Source organism: Enhydra lutris, unplaced genomic scaffold (assembly GCF_002288905.1).
Source record: "Enhydra lutris kenyoni isolate GAN:26980312 unplaced genomic scaffold, ASM228890v2 scaffoldscaffold43, whole genome shotgun sequence".
In the NCBI taxonomy this organism is placed as follows: domain Eukaryota; kingdom Metazoa; phylum Chordata; class Mammalia; order Carnivora; family Mustelidae; genus Enhydra; species Enhydra lutris.
This window is the reverse complement of record NW_019154127.1, coordinates 4,720,665-4,735,297: the sequence shown is the minus strand read 5'-3', so window position 1 is coordinate 4,735,297 and position 14,633 is coordinate 4,720,665. Positions and strand designations below refer to the sequence as shown.

Genomic DNA, 14,633 nt, shown 5'->3' with positions numbered 1-14,633 from the left:
AGTCAGGACAGGGGCCAGACTGCCATCTGTCATTACTGAGGGCTTTATTCTGAATTGATTTTCATTCTTGAATCCCTGTCTGGCAGTAAGTTAAGTATTCCAATCAAGACAAAACCAAAAAAAAAAAGCTTAATAAAGTAAATGACAGTTACTACAAGAATAAAAACATGCCATTTATCTCACTTATCATAGTCCCTTTATTTTGGTTACTGAAATTTAATAACCATTTACCAGGGAAAGCCCAAGTTACAATTTTTACTCTGATTACGATTTCTGTATTAACGGAATATTTAATACCAATCTCCCTTGCTATTTTTAGAGGCTGCGTATCAAAATGAAGGAATGCTAATGAAACAAGATTCCAAAGGACCAGTTAACTTTCTCAGTATGGACTTAGAATACACTCCCTATAGTCCATGAAAGGATCAAGGTATTTGGCAACACCCAGTAATAGAGTCCAAACAGCTTCGATGCGGTCCCCACTTTTCTTTAAGTGGGCTCTATGCCCAATGTGAGGCTTGAACTCACGACCCTGAGATCAAGAGTCACATGCTCGACTGAGCCAGCCAGGCGCCCCAGTGTGCTCCCTTTTTGACACCACAGCCAGCACAGAAACGAAGACACACTCAGAGGGCCGGGTTTTGTCTTGGACCCCCTCAGGAATGCGGGAGAAAAGCTGCCTCAGCGTCTGTGTCCCGGCCTTTCTCCCAGAGAGAAGGGAAGCCAGGACAGGACAACCTCTCCCATGCCCAGAGGGGCAATTCTCATATCTGAGGCTGGGTCTGGTTTTAGCAGGAAATTTTCCTTAGACACTGAACTCTGTATCCAAGGAGAATCAAAGAGCTGACTTTTTAGACTTTTTTCTTCCTTGTGAAATAACGTTGCTAAGTATTTGTCCAAAATCTTTAGCACTTGTTGGTTCTTCTGTGTCTCAAATTTTAAGACCATGGTTAAAAAGTACCTTATAACTCAGCTTACCTTTAAAAAAATGTCAGGTTTTTTTTTTAACTTACTAATTTCAGGTTTGTTTGTTTGTTTTTTATAGAAAACTATAGTTTATCAAAATACAATGTAAGTAATGGTTTTGGTCTTTTAATTGTTCCAAAAGGTAGTCACTTTGACAATCTTCATGCCTAGTGGTAGAAATTGAGTTTAGTTTTAGTTTTTCCCCTGCGCTTCTGAAATATCTTCTGTATGATTTTTACTGGATCCGATTGGATTCTTGGAGAGAAGCCCAATTCTCCCCTCTATGGGGCTGCTGAGGACAATTCGCTGGCTGTCCTACCAGAGAGAAGCACTTTCTACCAGGCTTCTGCCAAATTCTCCCAGGGTAAGCAATGCAAATCCCTCCCTGGGTGTCTCAGTAAGCTGCTCTGGAGACCACAGCAAGGGAAAACAAAACAAAACAAAACAAAAAAAAACACAAAAAAAACCCAAAACAGCTAAAATGACACTCCCTGAAAAAACAAAACCCAAGCAAAATAGAAACTGCTCCTGGGCACTGCAGGGAAGGCGAGAAGAGAAGGGGAAGCATGGGGCCCGGCTCCAGGCTCTCAAAGCAGCTGCAGGTACCGGGGCCTGGGGACCAGCCCAAGGTCCACCCTCGTACTGACATGCTGATGAGAGGGGAGCTCTGTCCCTCTGGCTTACATCAAAGCCAGCGTTAGGAAAAAAAAGAAAAAGAAAAAAAAAATAGTCAATTCTTGTTGGTTTATTTATGTGCAATTGATCTGTTAAATGACTATACTGATTTACCCTGAAATTTTCCACTAACTTGAAATGTGCCACTAAGGGAACAGGCTCCCAATACTCCGGGAGGGGGGGCACCCCACCATTTCATTAAACTTGCACCACCTCAAGACCACTTGGTACACAACTGGATCTTTAGGGCCCCATGTCACAACAATGGGAGCCATTTCTGATTTATAAGGATAACAGCATTCAGAATAAATTCAGGCCCCCATCAGTGGGCCTGAGGTACTAAGGTCTAGCCCAAAGTGTTATCGAGCTCTTAAACCTTACGTCTTCCTAACGTGTAGGCAAAAATATAAATTTTAGAAACTCTCTACTGTCCCATGTTCTGGGACCCGTATCACCTATATGGGGACATACTGCTGTGTGCCCTTCTACAGGTATCCCAGATCAGCGACCCCGAAGGCCTAATGAAACACATTCACTCCAAATCCTCCGTCAGTCACATGCGGGGACAGAGACCAATGCTGAACAGGAACCCAGTGACTCAGCCCAGCCTCCACTTGGCCCCAGGGAGTTCTTCTGCTTGTGGGAAGCCACGGCTTACCCTGCCGCACCAAATGACAAGTTCAAACAATGACGGGTCGCTCTGTGTTTGCTGTCAAGTTCCTGGAACTTAGCCAAACCCATCAAAGCGTTCCACCGAAAAATGTAGTGGCTTCCCACAAAGAGAATCACCGCACAGAAAGGGAGAGGAAACAGTTAATGTGGGTTTACCTCTGAGTCCTTAAGCCTCACATAGTTAGAAGGGAAGACTCCGGACTTGTCGCCCACTGTTCCTGTCCACCAGTCACCATCTTTCTTGGTAACCAAAATCACATCCCCTTGCTGAAAGGTTAAATCGCCTTGCTCAGAACTCTCGTAAGTGTACATGGCAATAAATTCTGGTGGGGAGAAATATTGAGATACGGAGAGAGCTTGATTGTTTACAGAAAACCCAGACAGCTTTGCAAATGCAAGTTTATGAATAAGGAGATTCAGATAAGATCCATTCAAGAGAAAGACTTGTCACAGATAAAACAGAATTGCAGAACACCCTGGGCTCCAAATTCCCCAATTGCACATAAACATTTAGTAACTGCAGACAGGGGCACAATTCCCGTGAAAGCCCAGCCTTGGGAACAAAAAAGGCCAACTGCGCGTCTACCAACACTGAGTGCCAGGAGTGGGCTATACTTTAATGTCATGATTTCCTTTTAAGTGTAAATGGCGTTTACATTTACCTTCAACTAACATTTACCAAGTAATCGTGCTGAGCACTGACTTGGACGCCCAGACACACGGGCTCTTCTACTCACATGAGATACCGTAATTTCCACTTGAAGGGTACCAAGTCACAATTGTGGAGAAGTTTTAGATACAGTATAACCTTTCTGTAAATTAAATAAGACACACTGTTCATTATTCAAGTGCCCGAGTGAAAACTTATGCCCTTTTGTGCCATATACACAGATGGTGGGAAGCTGTTAAAATAGAAAAACAAAGGATACACACGATTTAGTTAAAAACGGGCATCCATTTGTCATTCAGGGGCACAAACAGGAAGCAGGGACTGATAATAAAAGTAATGTCTCCTCCATCCCAGAAAATAGCAAACCTTTTTGAACAAGTTGAAAAGCAATCTCGGTTTCTTACATTTTATTATTTGCTTCTTAAAGGATGAGAACTAATGTTTTTTGTGGTCTTGCATGGGGAGGGTGTGCATTCCAGAGGAACGTTTTCTTTTTAATCGCAAAGAGCTGACTTTACTATAAGGCTCGGAAAGCAAATCGTATTCTCCAAAAGATCACTACACTAGGGCTGGATGAAAGATTTACAGAAAGATCAACCTGGGTTTCTTGCTTCTACTTTTTCTCCATTTTATCTTGGGCTTTTGGTTTTTTTTTTTTAAGTAGTTAAAAAAAAAAAAAATCACCATTTACCTAGTCAGAAAGTACATTTTTCTGATGTGTGATGCGTGCTTCTGGCTAAAACTTCAGAGGGAGCCCTTAAATTCAGAGCCTAATGTTAATTAATGGGTAGAAATTTAGTATGGAGGAATTCTTTTGGCTCATTATAAGAGCCTCTGCAGGGGGTACTAATGAAAGCTAAAACAAACACAAAAAACCACAAAGCCCCCTAATGCACGCGCCAATGTAGGCAGCTCTGCATCCTGGGAGAGCCTCCAAGGGCTGCGTAAGCCACGGTGGCAGTGACTGCTGGGGAGTGCGGACCCCGCAGCAGACCCAAGGTCATCCAAGTGTGCAGGGAGAACAGAAGCTTCTGTGTCTGGAGTCCTCCGCGCGACTGAGGCTCACCTCCAGCTACAACTGGAAAACGGATTTCCCACACACAGAAATCAAAGTCTGGCTGTCTTGATAAGGGCATTCTTCTTTCATTACTATCTTCCTTTCCCTGGTTTCTCCATCCCCTGACCCTTCCCTTCTGTGCTGCTGTCACTTGACCCCTAGCTCGAGTGCCGCCAGTTCAGACGGTCCTCGGCAGATGGGCAGATCGAGGCTTCTCCCAGTGATTCCTGCGCTGCAAAGTCGCTTTCTCAAAGACGGATCCAAATGTTGAAGCTACTTTCAAAATGCTTCAGAAACTTCAGAAGCCTGAACTCCGGCTGAACCTAGGACTGCAGTCTGCGATACCAAGGAGACTGGAAAAGACCGTGGCTTTGCTCGCCCCACTGTGCACAAAGGCATCTTGCAGGACTCGGTGGGGACTCGGTGAGAACGGGGACATCGGAGGAGGGACCCACGGTGGCACTCACTCTGACCTCCCTGCGGAGTCATTTACCGCAGGGCACTGGCCATTCCCAAACCTACAAATCTATTCAATCTGGTGTATGGTTTACTTGAAATGTGATCGCCTTTAATGCAGTATAATAAGGGGCTCATTAATATACGTCAACAGCTTTCCGCTGAACGTCAACCGCCAAGTTCTCCCACGGCACCCTGGAAGGCCAGCCATCGCCCTCCTAGTGTTTCCTAATATTCCTAAATCACCTGATGGTGGATGCACTAAATGTCAGCGGGGATGACAATCTCTCTCTGTTACCCAGCTTTAAACGTGTGTGGTTCACCTGAGACCTCTGCGAGGCCTCAAGGGACAAGGCCTCCGTACGTGTTTCCAAACAAATCAGCATACGTCGGAACTGTTCCTAGATGAGAAGGCCCGCTGTGCCGAGTGGCTCGCCATTGACAATCCAGGAAACGAAGTAAAAAGGCAAGAACGTTAGCGGACACTCACGGACCTCTCTCCTAAATGCCTGACACAGCTGATCTCCTAATCCTCTGTAGTAACTTTTTACCCGAAGGGGTGTTCACTATGCCCACCTTCCAGATGAGGAGGCGAAGGCACACTCACGAGTCCGTGGCTGGCAGGCGAGAACCGGGTATAAGCTTCATTGGATAAAAGAACAGTGAATCTGGGCAGAATCATAAAATTTATACAAAACTGACCGCACACGGTATGTTTAAAAAGCTTTTTGGTGCTTCATTCTGCTAACATTAGTGGATTAAACACTCATTCAGATGACTTGATTAAGCTCGTATAAACGGAACTCTGCTAATGTTCGTTTCAGTGGGAACGGCAAAGATCCAAAAAAAATGCTGGATTTGCCTGGCAGCGATGAGGTTTCTACGGCTGTATTTATAAACTACAGACATTTTTGCTTCCAGAATTCCTTTTGGAAAAGTAACTGTGTTACCGTGAGTCTGAAGGGCTACTGCACCTTAATCCTTGCTGTTTCCCCCAAAACAACGGTTTTCATAATTCTTTCACAAGGCATGCTTTCCAAAGAATGCAACAACTTCATGATGGCAAAGAAATGAAATCAAACACACTATCTGCAGAGAATTTATCTGAGGAACCCACGAAAACTTCAGACACAACCGGTGGACCTCTGTCAGCTAGGAGCGCTGATCCGACTTCTGGTGGAAAGCCTGGCCGCTTCAGGCAGCGGTCTTCAGTTCGATGAGAACGGCCACACCGAATGCAGAGAAGACGGGGGATCTTTACCACTGGAGCCCGGATTATGTGGGTTTCGTTCATTTTAAACCCCACACCATGCATGGGCACGGGTGATCCTCAGAATTATGTCATGAAAACAAAGCCCGGGAAATCAAGCCATTAATTATTTGTGTCGTAAATACTCAAAATGACATTTTTAGGCCTACATCGCCTGATGTGGTTATTTACCAGGAACCGAAAAACTAAGCTTCTCTGTTTCCTTTGAGGTCAGGGAGATGGCAGAGGTTGCCGGGACAGCTTTACTCGACTGTGTCATTACAGTTTTACAACAAAACGCTGATGTACAGATCAGAGGAGAACGGGCTCTACGAGGGGAAGCAATGACCACGATTCGGCCACAGAGATGCTCCCAAAACTGGATCCCTAGTGACGCTGATGGGCCTCTTTTAAAGGTCAAAGGGCTCGTGACCAAGTATCATGACAAGATTCAGTGTTTATGGTCAATGTATCTGATTCTGTTTTGAAAGTCTCCATGAAGTTCTTCGGGAAAGATCTAACCTCTCATTTTACCTCAGAGCGGGACACATCGGACGTCAATCAACGTAGTCAAGTTTAGAATGAAATCCTGTCTCATTTCAAACATTCTCTGTTCATATTCCATGATCCCCAGGACCCTCCTAAGGAGCATAATTTGACTCGGGTTCTCACCTTCTCCGGAAACGGCTGGCTTGGCTGCTGGCGACGCTACTCTCTTCAGACTAGCGGGACTTTCTGAAGAACCAGAATCCATGCTGGAAGAGGTGGGAAGAGAAGGTACTTTAATTTTTAATCTTCAAAGAAATGAATATATATGACATTGATTTCTTTTTTTTTTTTTAAGCTGCTTAATGTTTAAAACTCTGCCCCACCTACAGCGGAAAGAGGCGCGCTTCGCTCAGTGAAAACACAGAATGTGCAACAGATACCAGATTCTGAGCTCGCGTTCTTGCTTCTCAGTACTTGCTACGCGGGGTGAGCAGCCAACGTACTGCTCTATTTGCAAGCATGAAGGACAGGTGCTTGTCCACGATTTTTGCCATTTTTCTCTCCTTGACGCTCATAATTTGTTTTGAGCACCTATGTGATCGCAATAATTGAACTACAACTTTTATGTTAGAAGAGCCATGCTCTAAAGCTCCTAACAAAAGAGAGAATTCATTCATTCCGTTATTTCCCCAAATGTTTTGAGCCTCTAAGTCTTCGTGTGTATCTGGTGTAGTACTGGGTACTACGCACGAATAGAGGCATAGTCTGCAATAAATCCACAAGAATGTTCCAGGTCTCAGAGTAGAATTCCCTCTTATAGACGTCACTGAAAAACAAGATACGCAGCCTTCCACACGTGTAGGAAAGAAACTACCACTTATTTGACAGAGGCTGCCTTCTGCAGGCACAGCCCCTAACTTCTGTAGTTAGAGGATCCGGAAGACAAAATTATCCCGCAACCCCAACTGTGAAGCTTAACCAGTGCAAGCAATACTTTAATGCCTAACATTGTTTTCATCTAACAGAAGCAGATAAACACAAAAATACCTTGTAGATTTCCTTATGGGCCCTGAAATGAGTTTCACGTAAGACTTGGGGAACCAACCCTTCTGACCTTGAACTTCTCCAAACCACCACATGTCTTGCTGTTCCAGGACGGTGATGACATCATTTTTGTTAAAATTTAAGTGGTTGTCTTTTTTGGCTCTCCAAGGATACAGTGCTTGGGCCTGTAGTCCCTCCACCTTCTCGCCCTTGTGTGGAAACACATAAAGGACCTCTCGTTACTCCGTGATTGGTTACCAACTCCGGCAACATCAGCGCTGGCACCAACGCCCCTTTCCAGCCAGCGCACATGGGCGCATACACGGCCACAAAGGGTCCTGCTTCAGTGTAGCATGGGGGCCAGATGCGTCCCTGTGTCGTGGGAATCACTTCTTTTCAAAACAAGAGGCGAAAACCTGCCAGCCTCCATTGTCTGGCCATCTCGAACACCCCCTCTAACCAAGCCAGGAGGTCATATATGTTTTGTGGCACCTGGCCCTGTGCCTCTTTTGTCTGGTTCCACCTTAACACCCAAGTGGCCCAGGGCACCCCTCCCGCATTTCCAAAAGCATTTGGACATTTGGTGGAAGACCGATATGGGAGCGGAAACGGTATGGAATCTCAGAGGGTAAGGGATTGTACTGAGTTCAGGTGGACATGGGAAAATATGCCCCATGTTGGACTGTGCTCGTTTTAGCTCCTTTTTAGAGACACGGGGCGTAAATGCCTCGTGATCCCCTGTGAACGTCTACATGCCAACGTGGTTACAAAGAGGAATGAAACGCCATCTCTGGCTCCTCAAAATAATTTAGGTTAAAAGACTTTATTAACCACAAAGCACCATAAAAAGGGACAGTAGGATATTCTCAGCAAAGCCTTCACAATTAACGCAGGAGAAAGAGACATGCGCAGCCGTCCACAGCCCTTGGCAGAATAAAATCTACCACACATAGGCTCCAACTGTTCACTGCGGGAACACAGAGCAAACAGGAAGGAATTCTGCCTGAGGGCAACAGGGACAATGTCACAGAGGAGGCGGCACTGGAGTCGGGCCTCGAAGGGCGAGGAGGACTGTGCGAGCTAGGGCTTCGGAAGAAGGGCATTCCAGGCCGAGGGCACAGCACCGGCAAAGGCCTCGAGGCGGCGCACTGCAAAGGGTCCGGGAAGAGGAGCACAATCCTGGGGTGCGTGGAGCCTAGTTTCATGGAGGGGTGTAGAAGGAGATGTGGCTGGAAAGGCAGGGTGAGCCATTCATTATCTTTTTAAAAACCGTAACATAAAACCATTACAATATCTTAAGATAATGCTAAAAAAATAGGTCAACTTTCCATCACGTGAAAATGGACAGAAACAAAGGATAATGGCCAAAGACAGCTCATTCAGAACCAACATGTACTTGCCTTTAGAAGACATTTTCCTAGCGACGCTCGATGGTGAGCACTGACACAGGTCAAATACCCCAGTGGCCATGGGGCCCACCTCTCCACCCCCATCTTTCTGGGACCTCACCTTCTTAAACCTGCGATGTCCCTCCTCCCTTCCATCTCGGCTCCACACTCTTTCAAATCCCACAGAGTCTCTGCCTCCCATTTTCCTTCCTTGGGTTCCCAGGAGCTCCCCGTCCCCACGGCCCACTGGCTTGCGCTGTTCTGCGCTGTCCAATTTTCCCGGCTGCTTCTATCCGTCCCTCTGCCAAGCCACTTCGACTGGCTGAGTCCTCACTAGCGTCTCATGAACCCTTCCCCTGAGACACCATCCCTGTGCCTGCCTTGTCGACCTTTCTGCAGGGACACAAGCAAATAACCCAGCCCAGGGCCAGCCGAACACAGCCTGGCCTCAGGGTTGGAACCCCATGCGTGTCACTTACTCATTTCGTGACTTTGGACAACTATTTCCTCTCCCTAGGCCTTGGTTTCCACACTGTAACAGAAACCCTTCCTCTAAAAGGTTAAGGAAGTGGAATGTATCTATCCACAGCGTTGCTGTGATGGTAATAATGATCACAGTAGCAGCTTTGCTTTTTTCCCCGCTGTTTCTAATCCCAGGCTGTAAAGTGTGGCGGCAAAGAGCAGAGACAAAGTGCAGGGATGACCGGTCACACATTCAGCTTAAATCCAGCCCCGAAGTCCCTCACTCTTCCTGGCTGATTCTGCACATTCTGCAGCCCTCAGGGTCCGCTCCCAAGAGCGCGGCCACACGGTCCCCCCTGAACTCCTTTTTCTCCTTTATCTTCTTCCAGTCTCTCCTCACCTTCCCTCTCCCAGAAGAAGAATCCTGTCTTCCTTCTGCACCCTGCACACGGTTCCCACCCTCCACCATGAAGTTCTCAGTGCCTGACTTGGTGGCCCCCTTCTCCCTGGCGCCCTCCCTCTGCTCTGCTCCTGTGACTTCGGGGTCACAAACCTCTCCACTCGCTCTTTGCTTCCCCAGCCCTTCGCAAACGGTTGCTCCTATCCCTTCCCAAGTCACAGGTACACTCTTCTTGCCACACTGACTGCTCTCTGCCCTGATCACCAAGCCCCTTTCTGCAAACAGCGGAGCTGGGACAGAAGCAAAGGTAAGGAACCCCTCTGGGCGGGAGCTCCTCCTCCTCTCCCAGGTCGGAGAATACACACACACACACACACACACACACACACACACACACACACCCTTTCTGAAGATCTCACCCGTGGCCTCAAGCTGATCTACGTCCCCACTGCCTGTCAGATGGGCCCACATGGTGCCCCACGTTCACCTTAAACTGAACACATCTACAACCCGGATTCTCCTTCCCACTAGAAATCAATTTCTCTTGTGCCCCCGTTTCTCTCTGAGGTGAAATCTTTGGCTCAATCTGTGACCGCTTTCCTTTCCTTTGGCTCCAACAGAGTGTGACTCCGTCCTGCCTAACGGTCGCTGCTGCCCCAAGTCCTCTGCCTGCCCCTCCCCACGAAGCTGCTCCAGGTCAGACACTGTCCCCCGCTCCCAAGTGCCTGCCAGACAGGCATTTGCTCTGTTCGATTATCTGTAGACATTCCCTTCCCTTATCTTTACTGTAGTACATCAACTGCTGCTTTACTGTATGGAGTAGTAATATTCAGAACAACTACTTTATCCCGCTCACCTATAATCAACCAATCTTTTCCGATATCTACTCACTGGTCTCCCCAGATCGACTGGCCCAAGCTCTTCCTGAAACCCTCTGTCCTACCTACTCTCCTCACAGTACCCGCCGGCTGACAGGCCAGCCCGCCCCTCTACCAAATAAAATCAAGATGCTGTTCAAATGCCCCTTCCTGTCAACGTGTGCAGGAGATTACCCTCTTCGGAACTCTCCCAACTCCTTAACACTACTGAGAAAACGTGAACCGAATTCACGCTGCCACCCGACCCGGATACGTAGAAATAACACTGTCAAGATGCACTTGCCGAATGTGCTGGTACTGGGTCCAGCAGGCCGGGACTTCACACTCCCACCGACTGCCCTTACCTGGCCCAAAACAGGAGACGGAGACGAGCCAGTGGCCGTGGCTGGAGTAAATGCTGATCTCTGCCTTAGCTGGCCGGCACTTGGGACAGTGAGCGAGGGCTGAGCGGCCCACGCATCCCAGTTGTCTGTCTCTGGCTTCTCGTTCGTGCTGGTGGGCCACCTGGAAGGAAACATAGGCCACCATGAGAAGCAAGTCCTTCCTACATGCCCGCTTCTCACCCACGGCAGACAGAGACCCACTGCATTTATGGGGCTTTCTAAATTCACAAACAAGACAGGGTGGAAAGAGGTTCCGACTCGGGTTCGATTCCGAGCTTCACGCCCTAGTGATGAGCCTCAGGCAAATGACAGCGTCTCTCTGGATCTCCATTCCCTCATTGATAAAATGGGAACAATATTCTGCCACTTTGTCATTTGTAAAAACAACAGTACAGCCAGCAAAAAAGAAGTTAGGCAGCACCTGTGAAAACAGGCCAGCTTCGCAGATGGCGCTTAATGCCGTCTCTCTGTCCCCTCCAACCCACAGCAAAACCCAGGCCACATGTCTGGTCACCAGGGTAATGACAACTGGGATCCTTATAGCTACCAGGCATGCTGGATCTCAGGGACTGCTTTAATATTGTGATTTGTATAATGTTAAATAAACATATCTGTGCGAACGCAAATCCAAACGTAATTTACTCTTCACGTCTTTGAGACACAAACACATTTGAAAATCAAAATAATTCCTTTGAGGGGTGCCAGGGTGGCTCAGTCAGTTAAGCGTCCGACTCTTGATTTCGGCTCAGGTCATGGTCTCACAGCCATGGGATGGAGCCCCATGCTGTGCTCTGGGCTGGGGATGGAGCCTGCTTATGGAGCTGGGCTGGGGATGGAGTTCTGCCCCTTCCTGTCTGTCTGTCTCTATTAAAAATTAAAAAAATAATTCCTTTGTGAGACTGCAGATCCTGATTCTGGGTTTTGAAAATAAGACGCCCATAATAATAGCAGGAGAAGTACACACCACTCATGTATCGCAGGAGAGAGTCACAATGACTGGACCACAGCAAAATAAAATCTTAGAAAACAAAGTATTTGTCTTCTATGTTAGTCTTCGTTTAAAAAAAGGTCAGAACTTGGGGCGCCTGGGTGGCTCAGTGGGTTTAAGCCTCTGCCTTCGGCTCAGGTCATGATCTCAGGGTCCTGGGATGGAGCCTCACATCGGGCTCTCTGCTGAGCAGGGAGCCTGCTTCCCTTCCTCTCTCTCTGCCTGCCTCTCTGCCTACTTGTGTTCTCTGTCAAATAAATAAAATCTTTAAAAAATAAAAATGAAAAAGGCAGACTACTTTTCAGCAGAGGCTAGATAGGGAGAACCTTTCTTAGCATCTGCAACCTTTTGTATGAAAATAAGAGTATCAAAAACTTGCTGTTCCTTCCATCCTTCCCTCCACTTTCTCTGCCCTTGATCACCACACTTTTCTCCCGTCTGAGCCATCTGATCTTTCTCTAGCTTTATGTCTTGACTCCTGGCCTTCCATCTGTTTCTTTTCAAAGATGATTAGACTTAAGAAAAAAAAAAAATTAAGTAAGCTACTTCTTACTCAAATCACTCCTGCTTGACTGCTTGTCTAAAACACTTTTATAGGATGCCTGGGTGGCTCAGTTGGTTAAGCGTCTGCTTCCGGCTCGGGTCATGATCTCAGGGTCCTCGGATGGAGCCCTGCGTCAGGCTCCCTGCTCATGAGTCTACTTCTCTCTGCTGCTCTGCCTACTTGTGCTCTCGATCTCTGTGTCAATAAATAAAATCTTTTAAAAAAAAGAGTAAAAAATAAATAAAATAGTATTCAACAACTGCATACATAGATGACGGTCCTCTATATGTAAGCGTGGACAGCGGTTTCCTCCATCATTTCAAACCTCTGCTTACACGCAGTTTCTAAGGCCATTTCCCAATGACCCAGGGCACCGCCTGACACGTGTGTACCAGACCAATGACAGAGAACAGAGCAAAGCTTTGAAGGAAACAGCTTTCTATCCTGTTCAAAACCATGTGACAATTAATTCAATTTCTGTTTCTAACCAGCAAAAAAAAGGGCTGGTTACAGGCAGGAAATGACTCTCTGTGCTGACTGCCCTGGGTGTCAGATTAGGAAATGGCATTTCTCCGTTTCTTCCCCCAGAAGGAGAGCTGCAGACCAGCTCCGAGCGCGGTGAGACGAGCGGCCCGATGTCGCATGTGCCCGGACGGCTCACTGCGGGGCGCCAAGCGCATCCCACCCAGTCCGCTAGTAGAGGGGTCGGGGAACGGGGTGACGGAATAAGCCCGCCCCTCTGCGCAGAGGTACAGCCCCAAACCGTGACAACATTGGAAAGAAAACTGAGCGAGCCTACACGTACGTGGAGCTGAAGTCAGCCCAGTTGTTGGGGGTCGCGGAGGGCTCCGGAGCGGTCACTGCCACAGGAGCCGGGGGCTCGCGCACGGCCAGCGCGGGGGCGGAGGTCGGGTCAGGCCCGGGTTTGACTGGAGCGGGAACCTCGTTTTCTGGGATTTTCTCTGCATAGTTTGCAGGGAACCATCCTGTCTTTCCTTTTAGCTCTCCTCCAAGCCAGCCCGGTTCTCCAGTTTGGCTCTCATCCACCTGCAGGAAAAGTCACAAAGTTTAACCGCCCTGGAGCTCAATTAGCCCCTGAAGACACCAGGCGCTCTCCCGGGACCCGGGACCAGGGACCAAGCCCCAAGCCTCTGACCCCAGCGGACGGACACACCGCGCGGACAGACACACCGCACGGATACCTCCTCACCCTATTATCCTCTCCGTGTCTGGGAAAACGGTCTCTAAACATTAACTCTGAACAAACAATATGTGCTGTGATGCAAGTTCTCGTTCTTTCTGCCCTTTTCTTTCTTTTTTTAAAATGTCCTCCCCACTTTCCTAGCAATGGCAGTTAAGATAAAGTGACTCAAGCCCTCAGGCCCATAGTTGAAATTCTTAGTTACCTTGAACTGGAAAGTGATGTGACAGACTTCATCACTCAGGAGGTCATGGAATTATTAAGAAATAATTTGACTTGGGCTTATGATTTAAAGCTGAAACCAAATGGTGCCATCAACATTAACCCGGTACTCTAAAAATCTCTTAATAACTAAGCGGTATCTGTTGAGTACAGGGATGAGAAAGATGAAAACACCGTCTTAGATATCTTAGATTTTTTCCACGGGAAGAAAAGATGCTGTTAACCCACCTAAAAGCTCTTTAATTTCCTCATCATATATCTAATTTAAATTAAATTAGAGTTTATTCATGGCAACGGCCAATTTTATTAAGGTCCTGTGTTTTTCTTTTATATAAGTTTAATATCATAAAAATGCACTTGAGAATACAGAATTCTGCTGTTTAAAACTCTCACAGACGTTATTATATCAAGTGCTTTTAATGTTTGCATTTTAATTCTAACCTAAAAGGATCCTTCCCAGTCACCAGGATGGTTCTACCTATCTTTATGAGTTACCCCCACTATTTTATAAGCAACAGGAGAACGACTTTAGAGGAAAATTAGGCGCACTGTTAGAAAACTGTTTTCATTACTGTATCAAATAAGGGTCTATCAGAGACCTTATCTTATTTTTCTCCCTTAATATATACTGCCCGAGGAGGTAAAACATTGGACACTTCAACAGACATTAATGTTGCTTTTCAGAAATCATAGAAATGAGTAGGCAGGATCTTAACAATGATTTTGGAAAAAACAGAAAAAATACCAGTCTTCTAACTCATTCAAATACACAGGAAAAATAAATAAGTAAATAAAAAATAAAGCCCCAAACTACAAAACCAAACATCTACCACCTGTATTCAGTGCAGAGTTGGTGCAACGTTTATTAGCATACTTGAATTTCAAACAT

General features: G+C 46.8%; 1 protein-coding gene across 2 annotated transcripts in view; it reads right to left on the bottom strand.

The window, feature by feature from the left end:
- LOC111155691 (intersectin 1) overlaps positions 1–14,633 on the bottom strand; it is a 212,594-nt gene that overhangs the window by 49,729 nt on the left and 148,232 nt on the right. For both annotated transcript variants that reach the window (XM_022515992.1, XM_022515993.1), the window contains 5 exons: positions 13,127–13,368; positions 10,751–10,910; positions 7,282–7,487; positions 6,418–6,500; positions 2,470–2,636 (listed from right to left, as the gene is read on the bottom strand). In XM_022515992.1, coding sequence (XP_022371700.1) covers positions 2,470–2,636; positions 6,418–6,500; positions 7,282–7,487; positions 10,751–10,910; positions 13,127–13,368 — 858 coding nt within the window. The remainder of the gene's footprint in view (positions 1–2,469; positions 2,637–6,417; positions 6,501–7,281; positions 7,488–10,750; positions 10,911–13,126; positions 13,369–14,633) is intronic.